General features: G+C 59.0%; 1 protein-coding gene across 1 annotated transcript in view; it reads right to left on the bottom strand.

Annotated features, from left to right (window-relative positions):
- LOC139226180 (collagen alpha-1(XXVI) chain-like) overlaps positions 1–26,489 on the bottom strand; it is a 688,496-nt gene that overhangs the window by 264,485 nt on the left and 397,522 nt on the right. The window contains exons 6-7 of the mRNA XM_070856814.1: positions 22,239–22,283; positions 19,093–19,182 (exon numbers count right to left, since the gene is read on the bottom strand). Of these exons, the coding sequence (XP_070712915.1) occupies positions 19,093–19,182; positions 22,239–22,283 (135 nt within the window). The remainder of the gene's footprint in view (positions 1–19,092; positions 19,183–22,238; positions 22,284–26,489) is intronic.

The following is a 26,489-nucleotide window of genomic DNA, read 5'->3' on the forward strand; positions in this document are numbered from 1 at the left end:
GAGCGCTGCACCGTTGGAGGGGCAGTACTGAGGGAGCGTTGCACTGTCGGACGGGCAGTACTGAGGGAGCACCGCACTGTTGGAGGGTCAGTACCGAGGGAGTGCTGCACTGCCGGAGGGGCAGTATTGAGCGAATGCTGCTCTGTCAAAGGGGCCGTACTGAGGGAGCGCTGCACCGTTGGAGGGGCAGTACTGAGGGGGAGCCGCAATGTCAGAGGGGCAGTACTGTGGGAGCGCTGCACTGTCGGAGGGGCAGTACTGAGGGAGCGCTGCACTATATTAGGGGCAGTACTGTCAGAGGGGCAGTACTGAGGGAGCACCGCAATGTCAGAGGGGCAGTACTGAGGGAGCGCTGCACTGTCGGAGGGGCAGTACTGAGGGAGAGCCGCAATGTCAGAGGGGCAGTACTGAGGGAGAGCCGCAATGTCAGAGGGGCAGTACTGAGGGAGCGCTGCACTGTCGGACGGGCAGTACTGAGGGAGCGCTGCACTGTCGGAGGGGCAGTACTGAGGGAGCGCTGCACCGTCGGAGGGGCAGTACTGAGGGAGAGCCGCAATGTCAGAGGGGCAGTACTGAGGGGGCGCTGCACTGTCGGAGGGGCAGTACTGAGGGAGCGCTGCACTGTCGGAGGGGCAGTACTGAGGGAGCGCTGCACTGTCGGAGGGGCAGTACTGAGGGAGCGCCGCACTGCCGGAGGCGCAGTACTGAGGGAGCGCTGCACTGTCGTGGGGCAGTACTGTCAGAGGGGCAGCACTGAGGGAGCACCGCTCTGTCGGAGGGGCAGTACTGAGGGAGTGCCGCACTGTAGGAGGGTCAGTACTGAGGGAGCACTGCACTGTCGGAGGGGCAGTACTGAGGGAGCGCCGCACTGTCAGAGGGCCAGTACTGAGGGAGCGCTACACTGTCGGAGGGGCAGTACTGAGGGAGCGCTGCACTGTCAGAGGGGCAGTACTGAGGGCGCGCTACACTGTCAGAGGGGCAGTACTGAGGGAGCGCTGCACTGTTGGAGGGTCAGTACTGAGGGAGTGCTGCACTGTCGGAGAGGCAGTACTGAGCGAACGCTGCACTGTCAAAGGGGCCGTACTGAGGGAGCGCAGCACCGTTGGAGGGGCAGCACTGACGGAGCGTTGCACTGTCGGAGGGGCAGTACTGAGGGGGAGCTGCAATGTCAGAGGGGCAGTACTGAGGGATCGCTGCACTGTCGGAAGGGCAGAACTAAGGGAGCGCTGCACTGTCAGAGGGGCAGTACTGAGGGATCGCTGCACTGTCGGAGGGGCAGTACTCAGGGAGCGCCGCACTGTCGGAGGCGCAGTACTGAGGGAGCGCTGCACTATCGTAGGGGCAGTGCTGTCAGAGGGGCAGTACTGAGGGAGCACCGCAATGTCAGAGGGGCAGTACTGAGGGAGCGCTGCACTGTCGGAGGGGCAGTACGTGGGAGAGCCGCAATGTCAGAGGGCAGTACTGAGGGAGCGCTGCACTGTCGGAGGGGCATTACTGAGGGAGCCCTGCACTGTCTGAGAGGCAGTACTGAGTGAGCGCTGCACTGTCGGAGGGGCAGTACTGAGGGTGAGCCGCAATGTCAGAGGGGCAGTACTGTGGGAGCGCTGCACTGTCGGACGGGCAGTACTGAGGGAGCGCTGCACTATCGTAGGGGCAGTACTGTCAGAGGGGCAGTACTGAGGGAGCACCGCAATGTCAGAGGGGCAGTACTGAGGGAGCGCTGCACTGTCGGAGGGGCAGTACTGAGGGAGTGATGCACTATCGCAGGGGCAGTACTGTCAGAGGGGCAGTACTGAGGGAGCACCGCAATGTCAGAGGGGCAGTACTGAGGGAGCGCTGCACTGTTGGAGGGGCAGTACTGAGGGAGCGCTGCACTGTCGGAGGGGCAGTACTGAGGGAGAGCCGCAATGTCAGAGGGGCAGTACTGAGGGAGCGCTGCACTGTCGGAGGGGCAGTACTGAGGGAGAGCCGCAATGTCAGAGGGGCAGTACTGAGGGCGCGCTGCACTGTCGGACGGGCAGTACTGAGGGAGCGCTGCACTGTCGGAGGGGCAGTACTGAGGGAGCGCTGCACTGTCGGAAGGGCAGTACTGAGGGAGCGTTGCACTGTCGGAGGGGCAGTGCTGAGGGAGAGCCGAAATGTCAGAGGGGCAGTACTGAGGGAGCGCAGCACCGTTGGAGGGGCAGTACTGAGGGAGCGCCGCAATGTCAGAGGGGCAGTACTGAGGGAGCGCTGCACTGTCGGAGGGTAGCAGTACTGAGGGAGAGCCGCAATGTCAGAGGGGCAGGACTGAGGGGGCGCTGCATTGTCGGACGGGCAGTACTGAGGGAGCGCTGCACTGTCGGAGGGGCAGTACTGAGGGAGCGCTGCACTGTCAGAGGGGCAGTACTGAGGGGGAGCCGCAATGTCAGAGGGGCAGTACTGAGGGAGTGCTGCACTGTCGGAGGGGCAGTACTGAGGGAGCACTGCACTGTCGGAGGGGCAGTACTGAGGGAGCGCTGCACTGTCGGAGGGGCAGTACTGAGGGAGCGCCGCACTGCCGGAGGCGCAGTACTGAGGGAGCGCTGCACTGTCGTGGGGCAGTACTGTCAGAGGGGCAGCACTGAGGGAGCACCGCTCTGTCGGAGGGGCAGTACTGAGGGAGCACTGCACTGTCGGAGGGTCAGTACTGAGGGAACGGCGCACTGTCGGAGGGGCAGTGCTGAGAGAGCACCGCACTGTTGGAGGGTCAGTACCGAGGGAGTGCTGCACTGTCGGAGGGGCAGTATTGAGCGAATGCTGCTCTGTCAAAGGGGCAGTATTGAGGGAACGCTGCACTGTCAAAGGGGCCGTACTGAGGGAGCACAGCACTGTTGGAGGGGCAGTACTGAGGGAGCGCCGCAATATCAGAGGGGCAGTACTGAGGGAGCGCTGCACTGTCGGACGGGCAGTACTGAGGGAGCGCTGCACTGTCGGAGGGGCAGTACTGAGGGAGCGCTGCACTGTCAGAGGGGCAGTACTGAGGGGGAGCCGCAATGTCAGAGGGGCAGTACTGAGGGAGTGCTGCACTGTCGGAGGGGCATTACTGAGGGAGTGCTGCACTGTCGGAAAGGCAGTACTGAGGGAGTGCTGCACTGTTGGAAGGGCAGTACTGAGGTAGTGCTGCATTGTCGGAGGGGCAGTACTGAGGGAGAGCCGCAATGTCAGAGGGGCAGTACTGAGGGAGCGCTGCACTGTCGGAGGGGCAGTACTGAGGGAGCACCGCAATGTCAGAGGGGCAGTACTGAGGGAGCGCTGCACTGTCGGAGGGGCAGTACTGAGGGAGCGCTGCACTGTCGGAAGGGCAGTACTGAGGGAGCGTTGCACCGACGGTGGGGCAGTATTGAGGGAACGCTGCACTGTCAAAGGGGCCGTACTGAGGGAGCGCAGCACTGTTGGAGGGGCAGTACTGAGGGAGCGCCGCAATGTCAGAGAGGCAGGACTGAGGGAGCGCTGCACTGTCGGAGGGGCAGTACTGAGGGGGAGCCGCAATGTCAGAGGGGCAGTACTGAGGGAGTGCTGCACTGTCAGAGGGGCATTACTGAGGGAGTGCTGCACTGTCGGAAGGGCTGTACTGAGGTAGTGCTGCATTGTCGGAGGGGCAGTACTGAGGGAGAGCCGCAATGTCAGAGGGGCAGTACTGAGGGAGCGCTGCACTGTCGGAGGGGCAGTACTGAGGGAGCGCCGCACTGCCGGAGGCGCAGTACTGAGGGAGCGCTGCACTGTCGTGGGGCAGTACTGTCAGAGGGGCAGCACTGAGGGAGCACCGCTCTGTCGGAAGGGCAGTACTGAGGGAGTGCCGCACTGTTGGAGGGTCAGTACCGAGGGAGCACTGCACTGTCAGAGGGTCAGTACCGAGGGAGCACTGCACTGTCGGAGGGGCAGTACTGAGGGAGCGCTGCACTGTCAGAGGGGCAGTACTGAGGGAGCGCTACACTGTCGGAGAGGCAGTACTGAGGGAGTGCTGAACTGTCGGAGGGGCAGTACTGAGGGAGCGCTGCACTGTCTGAGAGGCAGTACTGAGGGAGCGCTGCACCGTCGGAGGGGCAGTACTGAGGGAGAGCCGCAATGTCAGAGGGGCAGTACTGAGGGAGCGCTGCACTGTTGGAGGGTCAGTACTGAGGGAGTGCTGCACTGTCGGAGGGGCAGTACTGAGCGAACGCTGCACTGTCAAAGGGGCCGTACTGAGGGAGCGCAGCACAGTTGGAGGGGACGCACTGACGGAGCGTTGCACTGTCGGACGGGCAGTACTGAGGGGGAGCTGCAATGTCAGAGGGGCAGTACTGAGGGAGTGCTGCACTGTCGGAAGGGCAGTACTGAGGGAGTGCTGCACTGTCGGAAGGGCAGTACTGAGGAAGAGCCGCAATGTTGGAGGGGCAGTACTGAGGGAGCGTTGCACTGTCGGAGGGGCAGTACTGAGGGGGATCCGCAATGTCAGAGGGGCAGAACTAAGGGAGCGCTGCACTGTCAGAGGGGCAGTACTGAGGGATCGCTGCACTGTCGGAGGGGCAGTACTCAGGGAGCGCCGCACTGTCGGAGGCGCAGTACTGACGGAGCGCTGCACTATCGTAGGGGCAGTGCTGTCAGAGGGGCAGTACTGAGGGAGCACCGCAATGTCAGAGGGGCAGTACTGAGGGAGCGCTGCACTGTCGGAGGGGCAGTACTGAGGGAGAGCCGCAATGTCAGAGGGCAGTACTGAGGGAGCGCTGCACTGTCGGAGGGGCATTACTGAGGGAGCCCTGCACTGTCTGAGAGGCAGTCCTGAGTGAGCGCTGCACTGTCTGAGAGGCAGTATTGAGCGAATGCTGCTCTGTCAAAGGGGCCGTACTGAGGGAGCGCTGCACCGTTGGAGGGGCAGTACTGAGGGAGCGTTGCACTGTCGGACGGGCAGTACTGAGGGAGCACCGCACTGTTGGAGGGTCAGTACCGAGGGAGTGCTGCACTGCCGGAGGGGCAGTATTGAGCGAATGCTGCTCTGTCAAAGGGGCCGTACTGAGGGAGCGCTGCACCGTTGGAGGGACAGTACTGAGGGGGAGCCGCAATGTCAGAGGGGCAGTACTGTGGGAGCGCTGCACTGTCGGAGGGGCAGTACTGAGGGAGCGCTGCACTATATTAGGGGCAGTACTGTCAGAGGGGCAGTACTGAGGGAGCACCGCAATGTCAGAGGGGCAGTACTGAGGGAGCGCTGCACTGTCGGAGGGGCAGTACTGAGGGAGAGCCGCAATGTCAGAGGGGCAGTACTGAGGGAGAGCCGCAATGTCAGAGGGGCAGTACTGAGGGAGCGCTGCACTGTCGGACGGGCAGTACTGAGGGAGCGCTGCACTGTCGGAGGGGCAGTACTGAGGGAGCGCTGCACCGTCGGAGGGGCAGTACTGAGGGAGCGCCGCAATGTCAGAGGGGCAGTACTGAGGGAGCGCTGCACTGTCGGAGGGGCAGTACTGAGGGAGAGCCGCAATGTCAGAGGGGCAGTACTGAGGGGGCGCTGCACTGTCGGAGGGGCAGTACTGAGGGAGCGCTGCACTGTCGGAGGGGCAGTACTGAGGGAGCGCTGCACTGTCGGAGGGGCAGTACTGAGGGAGCGCCGCACTGCCGGAGGCGCAGTACTGAGGGAGCGCTGCACTGTCGTGGGGCAGTACTGTCAGAGGGGCAGCACTGAGGGAGCACCGCTCTGTCGGAGGGGCAGTACTGAGGGAGTGCCGCACTGTAGGAGGGTCAGTACTGAGGGAGCACTGCACTGTCGGAGGGGCAGTACTGAGGGAGCGCCGCACTGTCAGAGGGCCAGTACTGAGGGAGCGCTACACTGTCGGAGGGGCAGTACTGAGGGAGCGCTGCACTGTCAGAGGGGCAGTACTGAGGGCGCGCTACACTGTCAGAGGGGCAGTACTGAGGGAGCGCTGCACTGTTGGAGGGTCAGTACTGAGGGAGTGCTGCACTGTCGGAGAGGCAGTACTGAGCGAACGCTGCACTGTCAAAGGGGCCGTACTGAGGGAGCGCAGCACCGTTGGAGGGGCAGCACTGACGGAGCGTTGCACTGTCGGAGGGGCAGTACTGAGGGGGAGCTGCAATGTCAGAGGGGCAGTACTGAGGGATCGCTGCACTGTCGGAAGGGCAGAACTAAGGGAGCGCTGCACTGTCAGAGGGGCAGTACTGAGGGATCGCTGCACTGTCGGAGGGGCAGTACTCAGGGAGCGCCGCACTGTCGGAGGCGCAGTACTGAGGGAGCGCTGCACTATCGTAGGGGCAGTGCTGTCAGAGGGGCAGTACTGAGGGAGCACCGCAATGTCAGAGGGGCAGTACTGAGGGAGCGCTGCACTGTCGGAGGGGCAGTACTGAGGGAGAGCCGCAATGTCAGAGGGCAGTACTGAGGGAGCGCTGCACTGTCGGAGGGGCATTACTGAGGGAGCCCTGCACTGTCTGAGAGGCAGTACTGAGTGAGCGCTGCACTGTCTGAGAGGCAGTATTGAGCGAATGCTGCTCTGTCAAAGGGGCCGTACTGAGGGAGCGCTGCACCGTTGGAGGGGCAGTACTGAGGGAGCGTTGCACTGTCGGAGGGGCAGTACTGAGGGTGAGCCGCAATGTCAGAGGGGCAGTACTGTGGGAGCGCTGCACTGTCGGACGGGCAGTACTGAGGGAGCGCTGCACTATCGTAGGGGCAGTACTGTCAGAGGGGCAGTACTGAGGGAGCACCGCAATGTCAGAGGGGCAGTACTGAGGGAGCGCTGCACTGTCGGAGGGGCAGTACTGAGGGAGTGATGCACTATCGCAGGGGCAGTACTGTCAGAGGGGCAGTACTGAGGGAGCACCGCAATGTCAGAGGGGCAGTACTGAGGGAGCGCTGCACTGTTGGAGGGGCAGTACTGAGGGAGCGCTGCACTGTCGGAAGGGCAGTACTGAGGGAGCGTTGCACCGACGGTGGGGCAGTATTGAGGGAACGCTGCACTGTCAAAGGGGCCGAACTGAGGGAGCGCAGCACTGTTGGAGGGGCAGTACTGAGGGAGCGCCGCAATGTCAGAGGGGCAGGACTGAGGGAGCGCTGCACTGTCGGAGGGGCAGTACTGAGGGGGAGCCGCAATGTCAGAGGGGCAGTACTGAGGGAGTGCTGCACTGTCAGAGGGGCATTACTGAGGGAGTGCTGCACTGTCGGAAGGGCTGTACTGAGGTAGTGCTGCATTGTCGGAGGGGCAGTACTGAGGGAGAGCCGCAATGTCAGAGGGGCAGTACTGAGGGAGCGCTGCACTGTCGGAGGGGCAGTACTGAGGGAGCGCCGCACTGCCGGAGGCGCAGTACTGAGGGAGCGCTGCACTGTCGTGGGGCAGTACTGTCAGAGGGGCAGCACTGAGGGAGCACCGCTCTGTCGGAGGGGCAGTACTGAGGGAGTGCCGCACTGTTGGAGGGTCAGTACCGAGGGAGCACTGCACTGTCAGAGGGTCAGTACCGAGGGAGCACTGCACTGTCGGAGGGGCAGTACTGAGGGAGCGCTGCACTGTCAGAGGGGCAGTACTGAGGGAGCGCTACACTGTCGGAGAGGCAGTACTGAGGGAGTGCTGAACTGTCGGAGGGGCAGTACTGAGGGAGCGCTGCACTGTCTGAGAGGCAGTACTGAGGGAGCGCTGCACCGTCGGAGGGGCAGTACTGAGGGAGAGCCGCAATGTCAGAGGGGCAGTACTGAGGGAGCGCTGCACTGTTGGAGGGTCAGTACTGAGGGAGTGCTGCACTGTCGGAGGGGCAGTACTGAGCGAACGCTGCACTGTCAAAGGGGCCGTACTGAGGGAGCGCAGCACAGTTGGAGGGGACGCACTGACGGAGCGTTGCACTGTCGGACGGGCAGTACTGAGGGGGAGCTGCAATGTCAGAGGGGCAGTACTGAGGGAGTGCTGCACTGTCGGAAGGGCAGTACTGAGGGAGTGCTGCACTGTCGGAAGGGCAGTACTGAGGAAGAGCCGCAATGTTGGAGGGGCAGTACTGAGGGAGCGTTGCACTGTCGGAGGGGCAGTACTGAGGGGGATCCGCAATGTCAGAGGGGCAGAACTAAGGGAGCGCTGCACTGTCAGAGGGGCAGTACTGAGGGATCGCTGCACTGTCGGAGGGGCAGTACTCAGGGAGCGCCGCACTGTCGGAGGCGCAGTACTGACGGAGCGCTGCACTATCGTAGGGGCAGTGCTGTCAGAGGGGCAGTACTGAGGGAGCACCGCAATGTCAGAGGGGCAGTACTGAGGGAGCGCTGCACTGTCGGAGGGGCAGTACTGAGGGAGAGCCGCAATGTCAGAGGGCAGTACTGAGGGAGCGCTGCACTGTCGGAGGGGCATTACTGAGGGAGCCCTGCACTGTCTGAGAGGCAGTCCTGAGTGAGCGCTGCACTGTCTGAGAGGCAGTATTGAGCGAATGCTGCTCTGTCAAAGGGGCCGTACTGAGGGAGCGCTGCACCGTTGGAGGGGCAGTACTGAGGGAGCGTTGCACTGTCGGACGGGCAGTACTGAGGGAGCACCGCACTGTTGGAGGGTCAGTACCGAGGGAGTGCTGCACTGCCGGAGGGGCAGTATTGAGCGAATGCTGCTCTGTCAAAGGGGCCGTACTGAGGGAGCGCTGCACCGTTGGAGGGACAGTACTGAGGGGGAGCCGCAATGTCAGAGGGGCAGTACTGTGGGAGCGCTGCACTGTCGGAGGGGCAGTACTGAGGGAGCGCTGCACTATATTAGGGGCAGTACTGTCAGAGGGGCAGTACTGAGGGAGCACCGCAATGTCAGAGGGGCAGTACTGAGGGAGCGCTGCACTGTCGGAGGGGCAGTACTGAGGGAGAGCCGCAATGTCAGAGGGGCAGTACTGAGGGAGAGCCGCAATGTCAGAGGGGCAGTACTGAGGGAGCGCTGCACTGTCGGACGGGCAGTACTGAGGGAGCGCTGCACTGTCGGAGGGGCAGTACTGAGGGAGCGCTGCACCGTCGGAGGGGCAGTACTGAGGGAGCGCCGCAATGTCAGAGGGGCAGTACTGAGGGAGCGCTGCACTGTCGGAGGGGCAGTACTGAGGGAGAGCCGCAATGTCAGAGGGGCAGTACTGAGGGGGCGCTGCACTGTCGGAGGGGCAGTACTGAGGGAGCGCTGCACTGTCGGAGGGGCAGTACTGAGGGAGCGCTGCACTGTCGGAGGGGCAGTACTGAGGGAGCGCCGCACTGCCGGAGGCGCAGTACTGAGGGAGCGCTGCACTGTCGTGGGGCAGTACTGTCAGAGGGGCAGCACTGAGGGAGCACCGCTCTGTCGGAGGGGCAGTACTGAGGGAGTGCCGCACTGTAGGAGGGTCAGTACTGAGGGAGCACTGCACTGTCGGAGGGGCAGTACTGAGGGAGCGCCGCACTGTCAGAGGGCCAGTACTGAGGGAGCGCTACACTGTCGGAGGGGCAGTACTGAGGGAGCGCTGCACTGTCAGAGGGGCAGTACTGAGGGCGCGCTACACTGTCAGAGGGGCAGTACTGAGGGAGCGCTGCACTGTTGGAGGGTCAGTACTGAGGGAGTGCTGCACTGTCGGAGAGGCAGTACTGAGCGAACGCTGCACTGTCAAAGGGGCCGTACTGAGGGAGCGCAGCACCGTTGGAGGGGCAGCACTGACGGAGCGTTGCACTGTCGGAGGGGCAGTACTGAGGGGGAGCTGCAATGTCAGAGGGGCAGTACTGAGGGATCGCTGCACTGTCGGAAGGGCAGAACTAAGGGAGCGCTGCACTGTCAGAGGGGCAGTACTGAGGGATCGCTGCACTGTCGGAGGGGCAGTACTCAGGGAGCGCCGCACTGTCGGAGGCGCAGTACTGAGGGAGCGCTGCACTATCGTAGGGGCAGTGCTGTCAGAGGGGCAGTACTGAGGGAGCACCGCAATGTCAGAGGGGCAGTACTGAGGGAGCGCTGCACTGTCGGAGGGGCAGTACTGAGGGAGAGCCGCAATGTCAGAGGGCAGTACTGAGGGAGCGCTGCACTGTCGGAGGGGCATTACTGAGGGAGCCCTGCACTGTCTGAGAGGCAGTACTGAGTGAGCGCTGCACTGTCTGAGAGGCAGTATTGAGCGAATGCTGCTCTGTCAAAGGGGCCGTACTGAGGGAGCGCTGCACCGTTGGAGGGGCAGTACTGAGGGAGCGTTGCACTGTCGGAGGGGCAGTACTGAGGGTGAGCCGCAATGTCAGAGGGGCAGTACTGTGGGAGCGCTGCACTGTCGGACGGGCAGTACTGAGGGAGCGCTGCACTATCGTAGGGGCAGTACTGTCAGAGGGGCAGTACTGAGGGAGCACCGCAATGTCAGAGGGGCAGTACTGAGGGAGCGCTGCACTGTCGGAGGGGCAGTACTGAGGGAGTGATGCACTATCGCAGGGGCAGTACTGTCAGAGGGGCAGTACTGAGGGAGCACCGCAATGTCAGAGGGGCAGTACTGAGGGAGCGCTGCACTGTTGGAGGGGCAGTACTGAGGGAGCGCTGCACTGTCGGAAGGGCAGTACTGAGGGAGCGTTGCACCGACGGTGGGGCAGTATTGAGGGAACGCTGCACTGTCAAAGGGGCCGAACTGAGGGAGCGCAGCACTGTTGGAGGGGCAGTACTGAGGGAGCGCCGCAATGTCAGAGGGGCAGGACTGAGGGAGCGCTGCACTGTCGGAGGGGCAGTACTGAGGGGGAGCCGCAATGTCAGAGGGGCAGTACTGAGGGAGTGCTGCACTGTCAGAGGGGCATTACTGAGGGAGTGCTGCACTGTCGGAAGGGCTGTACTGAGGTAGTGCTGCATTGTCGGAGGGGCAGTACTGAGGGAGAGCCGCAATGTCAGAGGGGCAGTACTGAGGGAGCGCTGCACTGTCGGAGGGGCAGTACTGAGGGAGCGCCGCACTGCCGGAGGCGCAGTACTGAGGGAGCGCTGCACTGTCGTGGGGCAGTACTGTCAGAGGGGCAGCACTGAGGGAGCACCGCTCTGTCGGAGGGGCAGTACTGAGGGAGTGCCGCACTGTTGGAGGGTCAGTACCGAGGGAGCACTGCACTGTCAGAGGGTCAGTACCGAGGGAGCACTGCACTGTCGGAGGGGCAGTACTGAGGGAGCGCTGCACTGTCAGAGGGGCAGTACTGAGGGAGCGCTACACTGTCGGAGAGGCAGTACTGAGGGAGTGCTGAACTGTCGGAGGGGCAGTACTGAGGGAGCGCTGCACTGTCTGAGAGGCAGTACTGAGGGAGCGCTGCACCGTCGGAGGGGCAGTACTGAGGGAGAGCCGCAATGTCAGAGGGGCAGTACTGAGGGAGCGCTGCACTGTTGGAGGGTCAGTACTGAGGGAGTGCTGCACTGTCGGAGGGGCAGTACTGAGCGAACGCTGCACTGTCAAAGGGGCCGTACTGAGGGAGCGCAGCACAGTTGGAGGGGACGCACTGACGGAGCGTTGCACTGTCGGACGGGCAGTACTGAGGGGGAGCTGCAATGTCAGAGGGGCAGTACTGAGGGAGTGCTGCACTGTCGGAAGGGCAGTACTGAGGGAGTGCTGCACTGTCGGAAGGGCAGTACTGAGGAAGAGCCGCAATGTTGGAGGGGCAGTACTGAGGGAGCGTTGCACTGTCGGAGGGGCAGTACTGAGGGGGATCCGCAATGTCAGAGGGGCAGAACTAAGGGAGCGCTGCACTGTCAGAGGGGCAGTACTGAGGGATCGCTGCACTGTCGGAGGGGCAGTACTCAGGGAGCGCCGCACTGTCGGAGGCGCAGTACTGACGGAGCGCTGCACTATCGTAGGGGCAGTGCTGTCAGAGGGGCAGTACTGAGGGAGCACCGCAATGTCAGAGGGGCAGTACTGAGGGAGCGCTGCACTGTCGGAGGGGCAGTACTGAGGGAGAGCCGCAATGTCAGAGGGCAGTACTGAGGGAGCGCTGCACTGTCGGAGGGGCATTACTGAGGGAGCCCTGCACTGTCTGAGAGGCAGTCCTGAGTGAGCGCTGCACTGTCTGAGAGGCAGTATTGAGCGAATGCTGCTCTGTCAAAGGGGCCGTACTGAGGGAGCGCTGCACCGTTGGAGGGGCAGTACTGAGGGAGCGTTGCACTGTCGGACGGGCAGTACTGAGGGAGCACCGCACTGTTGGAGGGTCAGTACCGAGGGAGTGCTGCACTGCCGGAGGGGCAGTATTGAGCGAATGCTGCTCTGTCAAAGGGGCCGTACTGAGGGAGCGCTGCACCGTTGGAGGGGCAGTACTGAGGGGGAGCCGCAATGTCAGAGGGGCAGTACTGTGGGAGCGCTGCACTGTCGGAGGGGCAGTACTGAGGGAGCGCTGCACTATATTAGGGGCAGTACTGTCAGAGGGGCAGTACTGAGGGAGCACCGCAATGTCAGAGGGGCAGTACTGAGGGAGCGCTGCACTGTCGGAGGGGCAGTACTGAGGGAGAGCCGCAATGTCAGAGGGGCAGTACTGAGGGAGAGCCGCAATGTCAGAGGGGCAGTACTGAGGGAGCGCTGCACTGTCGGACGGGCAGTACTGAGGGAGCGCTGCACTGTCGGAGGGGCAGTACTGAGGGAGCGCTGCACCGTCGGAGGGGCAGTACTGAGGGAGCGCCGCAATGTCAGAGGGGCAGTACTGAGGGAGCGCTGCACTGTCGGAGGGGCAGTACTGAGGGAGAGCCGCAATGTCAGAGGGGCAGTACTGAGGGGGCGCTGCACTGTCGGAGGGGCAGTACTGAGGGAGCGCTGCACTGTCGGAGGGGCAGTACTGAGGGAGCGCTGCACTGTCGGAGGGGCAGTACTGAGGGAGCGCCGCACTGCCGGAGGCGCAGTACTGAGGGAGCGCTGCACTGTCGTGGGGCAGTACTGTCAGAGGGGCAGCACTGAGGGAGCACCGCTCTGTCGGAGGGGCAGTACTGAGGGAGTGCCGCACTGTAGGAGGGTCAGTACTGAGGGAGCACTGCACTGTCGGAGGGGCAGTACTGAGGGAGCGCCGCACTGTCAGAGGGCCAGTACTGAGGGAGCGCTACACTGTCGGAGGGGCAGTACTGAGGGAGCGCTGCACTGTCAGAGGGGCAGTACTGAGGGCGCGCTACACTGTCAGAGGGGCAGTACTGAGGGAGCGCTGCACTGTTGGAGGGTCAGTACTGAGGGAGTGCTGCACTGTCGGAGAGGCAGTACTGAGCGAACGCTGCACTGTCAAAGGGGCCGTACTGAGGGAGCGCAGCACCGTTGGAGGGGCAGCACTGACGGAGCGTTGCACTGTCGGAGGGGCAGTACTGAGGGGGAGCTGCAATGTCAGAGGGGCAGTACTGAGGGATCGCTGCACTGTCGGAAGGGCAGAACTAAGGGAGCGCTGCACTGTCAGAGGGGCAGTACTGAGGGATCGCTGCACTGTCGGAGGGGCAGTACTCAGGGAGCGCCGCACTGTCGGAGGCGCAGTACTGAGGGAGCGCTGCACTATCGTAGGGGCAGTGCTGTCAGAGGGGCAGTACTGAGGGAGCACCGCAATGTCAGAGGGGCAGTACTGAGGGAGCGCTGCACTGTCGGAGGGGCAGTACTGAGGGAGAGCCGCAATGTCAGAGGGCAGTACTGAGGGAGCGCTGCACTGTCGGAGGGGCATTACTGAGGGAGCCCTGCACTGTCTGAGAGGCAGTACTGAGTGAGCGCTGCACTGTCTGAGAGGCAGTATTGAGCGAATGCTGCTCTGTCAAAGGGGCCGTACTGAGGGAGCGCTGCACCGTTGGAGGGGCAGTACTGAGGGAGCGTTGCACTGTCGGAGGGGCAGTACTGAGGGTGAGCCGCAATGTCAGAGGGGCAGTACTGTGGGAGCGCTGCACTGTCGGACGGGCAGTACTGAGGGAGCGCTGCACTATCGTAGGGGCAGTACTGTCAGAGGGGCAGTACTGAGGGAGCACCGCAATGTCAGAGGGGCAGTACTGAGGGAGCGCTGCACTGTTGGAGGGGCAGTACTGAGGGAGCGCTGCACTGTCGGAAGGGCAGTACTGAGGGAGCGTTGCACCGACGGTGGGGCAGTATTGAGGGAACGCTGCACTGTCAAAGGGGCCGTACTGAGGGAGCGCAGCACTGTTGGAGGGGCAGTACTGAGGGAGCGCCGCAATGTCAGAGGGGCAGGACTGAGGGAGCGCTGCACTGTCGGAGGGGCAGTACTGAGGGGGAGCCGCAATGTCAGAGGGGCAGTACTGAGGGAGTGCTGCACTGTCAGAGGGGCATTACTGAGGGAGTGCTGCACTGTCGGAAGGGCTGTACTGAGGTAGTGCTGCATTGTCGGAGGGGCAGTACTGAGGGAGAGCCGCAATGTCAGAGGGGCAGTACTGAGGGAGCGCTGCACTGTCGGAGGGGCAGTACTGAGGGAGCGCCGCACTGCCGGAGGCGCAGTACTGAGGGAGCGCTGCACTGTCGTGGGGCAGTACTGTCAGAGGGGCAGCACTGAGGGAGCACCGCTCTGTCGGAGGGGCAGTACTGAGGGAGTGCCGCACTGTTGGAGGGTCAGTACCGAGGGAGCACTGCACTGTCAGAGGGTCAGTACCGAGGGAGCACTGCACTGTCGGAGGGGCAGTACTGAGGGAGCGCTGCACTGTCAGAGGGGCAGTACTGAGGGAGCGCTACACTGTCGGAGAGGCAGTACTGAGGGAGTGCTGAACTGTCGGAGGGGCAGTACTGAGGGAGCGCTGCACTGTCTGAGAGGCAGTACTGAGGGAGCGCTGCACCGTCGGAGGGGCAATACTGAGGGAGAGCCGCAATGTCAGAGGGGCAGTACTGAGGGAGCGCTGCACTGTTGGAGGGTCAGTACTGAGGGAGTGCTGCACTGTCGGAGGGGCAGTACTGAGCGAACGCTGCACTGTCAAAGGGGCCGTACTGAGGGAGCGCAGCACAGTTGGAGGGGACGCACTGACGGAGCGTTGCACTGTCGGACGGGCAGTACTGAGGGGGAGCTGCAATGTCAGAGGGGCAGTACTGAGGGAGTGCTGCACTGTCGGAAGGGCAGTACTGAGGGAGTGCTGCACTGTCGGAAGGGCAGTACTGAGGAAGAGCCGCAATGTTGGAGGGGCAGTACTGAGGGAGCGTTGCACTGTCGGAGGGGCAGTACTGAGGGGGATCCGCAATGTCAGAGGGGCAGAACTAAGGGAGCGCTGCACTGTCAGAGGGGCAGTACTGAGGGATCGCTGCACTGTCGGAGGGGCAGTACTCAGGGAGCGCCGCACTGTCGGAGGCGCAGTACTGACGGAGCGCTGCACTATCGTAGGGGCAGTGCTGTCAGAGGGGCAGTACTGAGGGAGCACCGCAATGTCAGAGGGGCAGTACTGAGGGAGCGCTGCACTGTCGGAGGGGCAGTACTGAGGGAGAGCCGCAATGTCAGAGGGCAGTACTGAGGGAGCGCTGCACTGTCGGAGGGGCATTACTGAGGGAGCCCTGCACTGTCTGAGAGGCAGTCCTGAGTGAGCGCTGCACTGTCTGAGAGGCAGTATTGAGCGAATGCTGCTCTGTCAAAGGGGCCGTACTGAGGGAGCGCTGCACCGTTGGAGGGGCAGTACTGAGGGAGCGTTGCACTGTCGGACGGGCAGTACTGAGGGAGCGCTGCACTATCGTAGGGGCAGTACTGTCAGAGGGGCAGTACTGAGGGAGCACCGCAATGTCAGAGGGGCAGTACTGAGGGAGCGCTGCACTGTCGGAGGGGCAGTACTGAGGGAGAGCCGCAATGTCAGAGGGGCAGTACTGAGGGCGCGCTGCACTGTCGGACGGGCAGTACTGAGGGAGCGCTGCACTGTCGGAGGGGCAGTACTGAGGGAGCGCTGCACTGTCGGAAGGGCAGTACTGAGGGAGCGTTGCACTGTCGGAGGGGCAGTGCTGAGGGAGAGCCGAAATGTCAGAGGGGCAGTACTGAGGGAGCGCAGCACCGTTGGAGGGGCAGTACTGAGGGAGCGCCGCAATGTCAGAGGGGCAGTACTGAGGGAGCGCTGCACTGTCGGAGGGTAGCAGTACTGAGGGAGAGCCGCAATGTCAGAGGGGCAGGACTGAGGGGGCGCTGCATTGTCGGACGGGCAGTACTGAGGGAGCGCTGCACTGTCGGAGGGGCAGTACTGAGGGAGCGCTGCACTGTCAGAGGGGCAGTACTGAGGGGGAGCCGCAATGTCAGAGGGGCAGTACTGAGGGAGTGCTGCACTGTCGGAGGGGCAGTACTGAGGGAGCACTGCACTGTCGGAGGGGCAGTACTGAGGGAGCGCTGCACTGTCGGAGGGGCAGTACTGAGGGAGCGCCGCACTGCCGGAGGCGCAGTACTGAGGGAGCGCTGCACTGTCGTGGGGCAGTACTGTCAGAGGGGCAGCACTGAGGGAGCACCGCTCTGTCGGAGGGGCAGTACTGAGGGAGCACTGCACTGTCGGAGGGTCAGTACTGAGGGAACGGCGCACTGTCGGAGGGGCAGTGCTGAGAGAGCACCGCACTGTTGGAGGGTCAGTACCGAGGGAGTGCTGCACTGTCGGAGGGGCAGTATTGAGCGAATGCTGCTCTGTCAATGGGGCAGTATTGAGGGAACGCTGCACTGTCAAAGGGGCCGTACTGAGGGAGCACAGCACTGTTGGAGGGGCAGTACTGAGGGAGCGCCGCAATATCAGAGGGGCAGTACTGAGGGAGCGCTGCACTGTCGGACGGGCAGTACTGAGGGAGCGCTGCACTGTCGGAGGGGCAGTACTGAGGGAGCGCTGCACTGTCAGAGGGGCAGTACTGAGGGGGAGCCGCAATGTCAGAGGGGCAGTACTGAGGGAGTGCTGCACTGTCGGAGGGGCATTACTGAGGGAGTGCTGCACTGTCGGAAAGGCAGTACTGAGGGAGTGCTGCACTGTTGGAAGGGCAGTACTGAGGTAGTGCTGCATTGTCGGAGGGGCAGTACTGAGGGAGAGCCGCAATGTCAGAGGGGCAGTACTGAGGGAGCGCTGCACTGTCGGAGGGGCAGTACTGAGGGAGCACCGCAATGTCAGAGGGGCAGTACTGAGGGAGCGCTGCACTGTCGGAGGGGCAGTACTGAGGGAGCGCTGCACTGTTGGAGGGGCAGTACTGAGGGAGCGCCGCACTGTTGGAGGGTCAGTACCGAGGGAGCTTTGCACTGTTGGAAGGTCAGTCCTGAGGGAGCACTGCACTGTCGGAGGAGCAGTACTGAGGGAATGGCGCACTGTCGGAGGGGCAGTACTGAGGGAGCGCCGCATTGTCGGAGGTGTGTTGTTCAGCTGAGACGTTAAACCAAAGCCGTGCCTGCCATTTCAGATAGATGTAAAAGATCTTATTGGAAGAAAAGCTGGGGAGTTTTCCTGGTGCCCTGGCCAATATTTAACGTGAACCAACTGGACTAAATTTGTCATTAGTTACGTAGTAACAGAAGGAGGCCATTCAGCACCTCGAGCCTGTTCCACATGGCTGCTCTGTCTCTTAACTCATTGCTGTATGTGGGAGCTTGCTGTGCGCAAATTAGCTGCTGCACTGTCTATCTTAAAATAGTGACTTCAAAATAAGTATTTCATTGACTGTAAAGTGCTTTGGGATGTCTTGAGGTTGTGAAAGGTGCTATAGTTTTTCTGTGTATCCTTACTCACAGCCCCGTGATGACATTTAACATTCAAAATTGATATATTTTACTTAATATTTATAAGAGGTTTGTACTGAACAGGAAACCCAACAGCAAATGTGATGAATTTCCTTTCATGTAGTAGAACATTATAGTCTGTGTATGACAGATAGTAAAGGCTTGACTGAATGTTGTGGAGCAGTATTCAGAGTGTGTAAAATCTGACACCAAGTCACACAAGGAGATATTAGGGCAGATGACCAAAAGCATGCTCGAAGGCGGAGAGGTTGAGGGAGGGAATTCCAGAGGCCCTCGGCTGTTGATGGCATGGCCCCCAATGGTGGAGCGATTAAAATCAGGGATGTGCAGGAGGCCAGAATTAGAAGAGTGCAGAGATCTCGGGTGTTGTGGGGCTCGAGGAGGTTACTGAGATAGGGAAAGGTGAGGCCATGGAGAGATTTGAAAACAAAGATGAGAATTGTGAAATCGAGGCGTTGCCGGGCCAGGGGCCAATGTAGGTCACCGAGCTCTGGGGGTGATGAATGAACGGGACTTGGTGCAGGTTAGGACATGGACAGCCGAGTTTTGGATGAGCTCAAGTTTATGTAGTGTGGAAGATGGGGTGCCAGCCAGGAGAGAATTGGAATAATCAAGTCTCGATGGATAAGGGTTTCAGCACAAGATGAGTTGAGGCAGGGTGGTATAGGGCGATATTATGGAAGTGGAAGTAGGCAGTCTTGATGATGGAGTGGATATGGGGTCGGAAGCTCATCTCGGGGTCAAACACAACACCAAGGTTGCGAACAGTCCGGTTAGCCACAGTCAGTTTCCACGGAGAGCGACAGAGTTGGTGGCTCGGGAACGGAGTTGTTGGCAGGGACCGAAGGCTTCAGTCTTCACAATATTTAGTTGGAGGAAATTTCTGCTCATCCAGTACTGGATATCAGACAAGGAGTGTGACAAATCAGTGACAGTGGAGGGGTCTTCCTTCACACCACAGTCTAACCCTCTCTTTCATTTGAGGTGCTGACTTTCTAGACACCCCTCTACCACTTCAGGCAGTGGAGCTCAGCACTCCTTATTGGTGTGTGGAACCTCGATCCCACCCTCGCAGGCTGCAGCTTGCAGGCTGGCACCACACAGACTTAGCACGGGTGCCAGGGTTGATAGTTTTAAGACTGAGATCGATAGAATTTTGTTGGGTAAGTGTATCAAGGGATTATGGAGCAACAGCGGGTAAATGGAGTTGAGGTACAGATCAGCAATGATCTGATTGAATGGCAGAACAGGCTCAAGACATTGAATAGATGAATAGCCTACTCCTGTTCCTATGTTGCTAGGAATACATCTCACGTTCCTCTAATTGAGCAGACAGTATACAAACCAACACCTGGCTGAGGCAGAACACAGTACATCATCTTTATTTGAATTGAAGTAAGTTGCTCTTTATCAGTGTCTTCCTGATCTCTTCAGAGGCTTAAATGTCTGTTGAGGAACATTAATTTGGGTGTCTGTATGTCATTGTACTTGTGGATAATATCTGGGGTTGCAGAGATTGTACATACCTGGCTGACCAGGTGTCCCCGCCTCACCCACTTCTCCGGTCTTTCCAGGTGGTCCTTTGGGACCAGAAAGGCCAGGTAGTCCCAGTGATCCTGAAACGGAAGAGTTTGGATGAATGTTTAATCGATTCACGTTGACTGTGGAGCTTATCAAAGCTCATCCTCGAACTGAACTTCTCTTCTCTCTGAAGAAGTTGGTTGTGTCCTCCCATTCCAATCCATTCTCCCCATCTCCCCTTCCCAGGGGTCCGTGGCTCCCACAGCCCTCTAGTGTCTTATCCAGGTGACCAGTCTTCATGGGACAATCTTCATTCCCCCCTCCCCCCTCCATCGCCAGGTGAGAATGAGGCCAAAGCGCGATGAACATGGCAGCAGTTCCTGGCTCGTTCCAAATCACATCCAGGTCACCATGATTTTGGTGGGGCCTTGAATTGGGCGATCGGGCTTCTGCTGGAGACAGGTGGAAGCCTCATTAGCCCACACAAATCAGGGCCTATGAGGTCAATAGGCCTCTCTTTGGCTGTGTATACCCTGCCCTTTGGAACATGGGGTAGAATAACCAGCGAACTTTAAAGGGACTTTAAATGTCGGACATTCAAAAATGGTAAGAGAAAGGGTTTATGGGGTCAGGAGGAGCATTAATCCTTCCTGGCTCCACAGAAATCCACCCTGCATGCGTGACCTTCCATGGCAACCCCTGACAACTGCCACCACCCTTTTAACCTACCTGGGCCAGCTGGAGAATCCTCCAGTGGTTCAGGCCTCCGACCACCTCCTGCCTCACCTGTACCAATGTGGAATTAAGTCACGAAGTTCAGTGCAGTGGTGGCTTCCACTGCTGCCACCATGGCCATTCCTGCTGTGGATTCACCCTCCAAATTGGAACAAAATCCCCCAACTGCTTCCTGAGAAAGTGAAGTTGTTGAAGGCTCTGTCCCTCAGTGAAGTCTAAAAATATCCTGCGTGTGGGGTAGATCCCTGGACGCAGGCAATCATAGGTAGGTGCCTCCCCCTTCGTGTGCTGGATAACCTCCTGAAGCCTGGACTGGCTTTGCGGATGTTCCTTAAATGGCTGCGCCTCTGTCAGGTGCTCCAAATCACACATGAATGGGAGACGAGGAGGAAAAATCAGCTGCAGCAGGGTGGGATGTTCGGAGAAAAATTTCCGAGACATTGCTCCAAGGTAAGTAGAGTTTGGGAGCTAGACGCTGCAAATTCACCAGTTCCATCTCTTGGAGGCCAACCTGCTCGTTACACATGGACAGCTCTCCCCACGGGCATGTCACCGGCAGGACAACCTCGAAGAAGATAACATTGACCACATCACCGCTGGTGACCTTTCAGCTGTCTGCAGATGCCTCAAACAAGTGACAGAGACCTCGTTGGCAAGGGCCATCTCATTCAAATCTTCTCCTGTGGAAAAGAGGCATCAGGGCCACAGGCTTTGGGATGTTTCCCGATGTCAGTACTCCCAAGGCTGCAGTGCATTGTGCTGAACACCCATGTACTGTACAGACCCTTGAGCCTGATGCCACCCCCCCCCCCAGCAGTCCTTTAGGTGCGGTGCTAAAAAAAACAATGGTCTCTTGCCCACTTCACCTGGTCACCATCTGATGGTGAGTTAGTGCCACTCTCTCACTTACCCATTTCCTCCATCTTGTGCCCACAATCACTTTACTTTACTTCAGTTTTGACCTGCGACTTTCTCCTCCCAACACCCATTTTGCTCATTTATTCTGCTACTTACCTTTAGGTGGGCTTATATATTAAATATGGTGATCTGTCTCAAGGTTCTAAAGGTAATCTGTGTCAGGAATGAAGGGGCACTGAAATAACATCTCGAAGTGGTGCCTTAAACAAAGTCCCGAAATCATTTCTTACACACTCCGCCACCCCCTCACCCCATCCCCTCCTCTCCCCCCACCCCCTCCCTCTCCTCTCCTCCCACCCCTCCCCCCACCCCTCCGCCACCCCTCACACCATCCCTTCCCCCACCCCCTCCCCCATCCCCTCCTCTCCCCCCACCCCTCCCCCCAACCCCTCCACCACCCCCTCACACCATCCCTTCCCCCATCCCCTCCTCTCCTCCCACCACCCCCTCACACCATCCCTTCCCCACCCCCTCCCCATCCCCTCCTCCTCCCCCACCCCTCCCCCCAACCCCTTCACCACCCCATCCCTTCCCCCACCCCTCCCCCTCCCCTCCTCTCCCCCCACCCCTCCCCCAACCCCTCCGCCACCCCCTCACCCCATCCCTTCCCCCATCCCCTCCTCTCCCCCCACCCCTCCACCACCCCCTCACCCCATCCCTTCCCCCACCTCCTCTCCCATCCTCTCCTCTCTCCCCACCCCTCCCCCCAACCCCTCCGCCACCCCCTCACCCCATCCCTTCCCCCACCCTCTCCCCATCCCCTTCTCTCCCCCCACCCCTCCCCCCAACCCCTCCACCACCCCCTCACCCCATCCCTTCCCCACCCCCTCCCCATCCCCTCCTCTCCCCACACCCCTCCCCCCAACCCCTCCACCACCCCCACACCCCATCCCTTCCCCGACCCCTCCCCACCCCCTCCCCCATCCCCTCCTCTCCCCCCACCCCTCCCATCCCCTCCCCCACCCCCTCACTCTCCCCCACCCTCCTCCTCCCATCCCTTCCCCCACCCTCCTCCTCCCGCACCCTCCCCCCCATCCCCTCCCCCACCCCCTCCCGCACCCCTCCCCCCAACCCCTCACCCCATCCCTTCCCCCATCCCCTTCCCCTCCCCTCAACCCCTCATCCCCTCCCCCCATCCCCTCCCCTCTTCCCCCCCATCCCCACCCCCACCCACCTCCTCCCATCCCCTCCCCCACCCTCCTCCTCCTATCCCCTCCCCCACCCCTCCTCCCTCCTCCCATTCCCTCCCCCATCCTCCCATCCTCTCCCCCACCTCCTACCCCCACCCCCTCCCCCACACGCTCCCCCCACCCTCTCCCTCCTCCCACCCAGGCAGTACAGGTAAAGCCAGGCCCTGCCACACAGGCTGTTTCTGTGGTGCTGCCAGACTTGTCTCAGAATGAGGACGAATTTCAGGGTGAATAAATAAAAGAGGAATATCCGTGCTCCCTTACGTTGGTTAGCTCCTTAGCAACAGAAATAAAGTCCGAGTGCTCACCAGCTGGTCCGGGCTGTCCAGGGTCTCCTGTCTGTCCAGGTGGTCCTGTTTACACAGAGAGGACAGAGTTAAATGAGAGGGACGCAGACTGATATGATAATATCTCTGATTAAATCTATTGATTCAGTCAGTAGCTACTAACTTTATTTCTCACAAAGAATACTGAGTGACTTGGTAGTTTGCCCCTCCCTGCATGCTTCATATTTGCTGCTTTTATCTTGGGCTTAACAGAATAAGCACTGGCAGCCCATGTACAGTCTCCCTGAACCCAAATTTAAACCACAGCAAGATAAAAGCAGTTTCAAAGACATGCACCAGGATTTCAGCAGGAGTTAGAATTTCGGGGGATTAAATTGGATAAGCCCCAAAAGCAGGTGTGGGGATCGGTATACACGATGTTTCTATGCAGAGAGTTGTTGATGCCAATTCATTGGATATATTCAAGAGGGAGTTAGATATGGCCCTTACGGCTAAGGGGATCAAAGGGTATGGAGAGAAAGCAGGAAAGGGGTACTGAGGGAATGATCAGCCATGATCTTATTGAATGGTGGTGCAGGCTTGAAGGGTCAAATGGCCTACTCCTGCACCTATTTTCTATGTTTCTAACCCGCGCCCGATCATTGCGTTGCAGGCAGTACAGTAAATTCCTGCTACTGCCTGCTGCTTTACATGGCCAGCATTATCCGCACTGACCATTGGCTGCACACAGCAGCAGAGGGCCCAATATCGTGAGTGGCTAGTGCTACTTATAGGCAGTCTGCACCTCTTAAAGGGGAAGTGCATTGTGGCTGCTGGAAGTGGTGGGAGTCATTTGTGAACTGAATCTGTGCTGTAATATATTGAAGAATGGCTGAACATACAAGAGAGCGTGCACCAAGGTTTTTGGAAGAAATTTAACAATCTTACACATGTTGTCAAGGTCAGTGAGTTCAAATGGCATATCGTACCAACTGCATCACCAGCCTCATCCACTGCTCAATTCACTGCACCCCATCACCCACCTTCCAACAATCTCTTTCAATCAGGACTAAACCCTGCCATTCATATGCTTCACCTCACCCTCACACACTCAGCACTGTTGCAAGACTCACATCGACATCTCATCCCACTTCTCCCTCACCCCTCAATCTCTTCCAACTTACAAGCTGCAGATGGTGTAAGCAGGCACTTCTTACTTTCTCCTCTCCCCTCACCACAACCCAACCCTTGCTCCATTTACATTTCAGATATTCAAGAAGCATAACCTGCCCAGTCAATGGAGGAAGATGAAGTAGACAGTGATGATGAAGAAACATCGTCACGTGATCTTACACTCACAGCCACCAGATCAGAGGCTGACGCTGCATGTATTTCAGTGGATAGCATAGAGGCAGGATCTGCATGTGGTGAGACACTGGGCATAAGTGTGCAGGATCCAGGATGGGGGGGAAGGTGGGGAGAGGATAGTGCAGGTGCTGTGGGTCAAGATTGCACTAGTTCTGCTGCAGTGGACTCAGATGAGGACTTTAATGCACCAGGCTACAGAAGTAGGCTGATGGATGTACATAACAAAACGTTTGGTGCACTGCACTCAATGTCAAGGAGCGTGGAGGAGTCCAGCACCAGAGCTTGGAGCCTATCCTTTCCAACATGGAAGGGGTGGTCACACCTGTGGAACCGAGCATGATGCAGTGTCTTATGACACAGCTTCCATTGCAGCACAAACAGCTTCCATCAAAGATCTGAGTGCTGCAGTGCAAGCTCAGACTGCTGCCATCATTGCTGTGGATATCACTGTTCAAAGGGGCTTCCAGGGTTTCACAGCAGTCAATGAATCTGTACTCCAACAGATCGTTGGGAATGCTGAGGTGCTGCCACAGGAGAATGACAGTGGCTCCATGGAGCACGGACCTGCTGGCCTCTCTCAGTAAGTCAGCATTCACGCTCTCACCTGTAAGAAATAATAGTCTTATAGTAAAATGTGGGCTTCCCTAGCTCAGCAGTCTGCCCGAGTTGGTGACACAGAACAATTCTAATCATGTCAGATAAAGATTTTCACAGAGAGCTCGTTACAAGGACATAACACAGAAACAGGCCTTCATGTAGGCATGACTAGGCCTGGTCAGAGGATTGAGCAAGGAGCAAGGAGCCTTGAGACTGTTCAAGAGAAAGTAACCAGAGATCTAAATAAGAGATAAGCTAAGGGATGATCTCATGGAGACAGGTGGGGTTTGTCTAGGTACCTATTCCCTGTAATTGGACAACTGACTGAGTAACAAATGATTGACGCGAGGTATCCACCAACTCCCCCCCCCCCCCCCCACCCCCCGCCCTCCACCAAAATAAGGTATATAAAAGGCAGCCGAAAGGGAAAAATAGGCAGAGGGGAGGGGGAAGAGCTTCCCCGAGGTAGATCCATGTTAGCTTCAGCTTAACACCTCCGCCAGCTCGGGAGACGACCAAAGAGGAAGAGACTACTGCCGCAGGCCACAGGAAGCCAAGAACACCGTTCTGCATCCATCCACCTGTCCATTCTGGGGCCAGTAAACCATCCTCATCTGTTACGGTTCGTATGTCGACAATGTCTAGCCTGATTGCGTGTTGTATTTGATTATATTTGAAGTGCCGCTCCTTAATAAAACCACCTGTGATCCAAATCTTACACACCGCTGCCACTCCTCCAGTGCCCTTGCTGTTGCCTGTCAGCCAGCCGGCCCAGACTGCTGCCGCCCAGGCCGAGATGGTGCAGTAGGAAGCCGGGCCTTCTAGGTCAACTGAAGATGAGCAGCCTTCCACCAGCCATGCTGCAGCCACTGGGGAAGCACCTCACAGGAGCACTCGGACAGGCACTGGCACACGGAAGACAGGTGCTAAGCGAATGCACAAAGGTGATTTGTTTATCTTTGTGTGTGCATTATGTCATCATTGAATTTATAAAAATGGATTGCAATGTGCATTTGTTGCTAGTGTTTATCTTTGATCGTGGGAAAGAGGACGATGTGATGGTCAGTGATCGAAGAAAGGTGAAGAGTATGGGACTTGTTGTGTATCTGTAAAGCATGCACTCCCATGTTCCGCCACCAGGGAACGCATCCCTGAAGTCCCAATGGATCCCAACATCCCTTGGGATCACTGTATATAAGCCGGCCCCTAAGGCCTGTTCCTCACTCTGGGGTGTCTTATTAAAGATTGAGGTCACTGTTACTTTAGCCTCCCTGCGTGCAGTCTCATCTGCGTTATGAACACAACAACTGGCGACGAGAATACGAATCCAATGCAAAGATGCAGCAAACGATGGGCATCCTGGAGAAGTTCTCGGAGGGTGAGGATTGGGAAGCCTATGTCGAACGGCTAGACCAGTACTTTGTAGCCAACGAGCTGGACGGGGAAGGAAGCACTGTAAAATGGAGAGCGGTCCTCCTCACAATCTGCGGGGCACCGACCTACAGCCTCATGAAGAATCTTCTGGCTCCGGTGAAACCCACAGATAAGTCGTATGAGGAGCTGTGTACACTGGTTCGGGAGCATCTTAACCCGAGGGAGAACGTGCTGATGGCGAGGTATGGGTTCTACACGTGCCAGCAATCTGAAGGTCAGGAAGTGGTGAGCTACGTCGCCGAGCTAAGGCGACTTGCAGGACAATGTGAGTTTGATGGCTACCTGGAGCAAATGCTCAGAGACTTTTTTGTACTGGGCATTGGCCACGAGACCATCCTATAAAAACTTTTGACTGTAGAGACACCGACCCTCAGTAAGGCCATTGCGATAGCACAGGCGTTTATGTCCACCAGTGATAACACCAAACAAATCTCTCAGCACACAAGTGCTAGCAATGTTCATAAATTAACTGGAACTGTGTTTGCGAGCAGAAATGTACAGGGCAGAACCCACGAGTCTGCAACTGCCAGCAGGCCTCAGGTGACCCAGATGACACAGAGTCCCCAGTAAAAGACTTGTGCTAGCATGTGACACGTCGTTGTACGGAGTCGGGTGTGTATTATAACAAGCTAACGTTGCGGGGAAGTTGCAACCTGTTGCCTATGCTTCCAGGAGCTTGTCTAAGGGCGAGAGGGCCTACAGCATGATTGAGAAAGAGGCATTAGCGTGTGTGTTCGAGGGAAAGAAAATGCATCAGTACCTGTTTGGCCTCAAATTTGAGCTGGAAACCGATCACAAGCCCCTCACATCCCTGTTCGCTGAAAACAAGGGGATAAATACTAATGCCTCAGCCCGCATACAAAGGTGGGCACTCGCGCTATCAGCGTATAACTA

The sequence above is a fragment of the Pristiophorus japonicus genome, chromosome 16 (genome assembly GCF_044704955.1).
Source record: "Pristiophorus japonicus isolate sPriJap1 chromosome 16, sPriJap1.hap1, whole genome shotgun sequence".
NCBI lineage: Eukaryota > Metazoa > Chordata > Chondrichthyes > Pristiophoridae > Pristiophorus > Pristiophorus japonicus.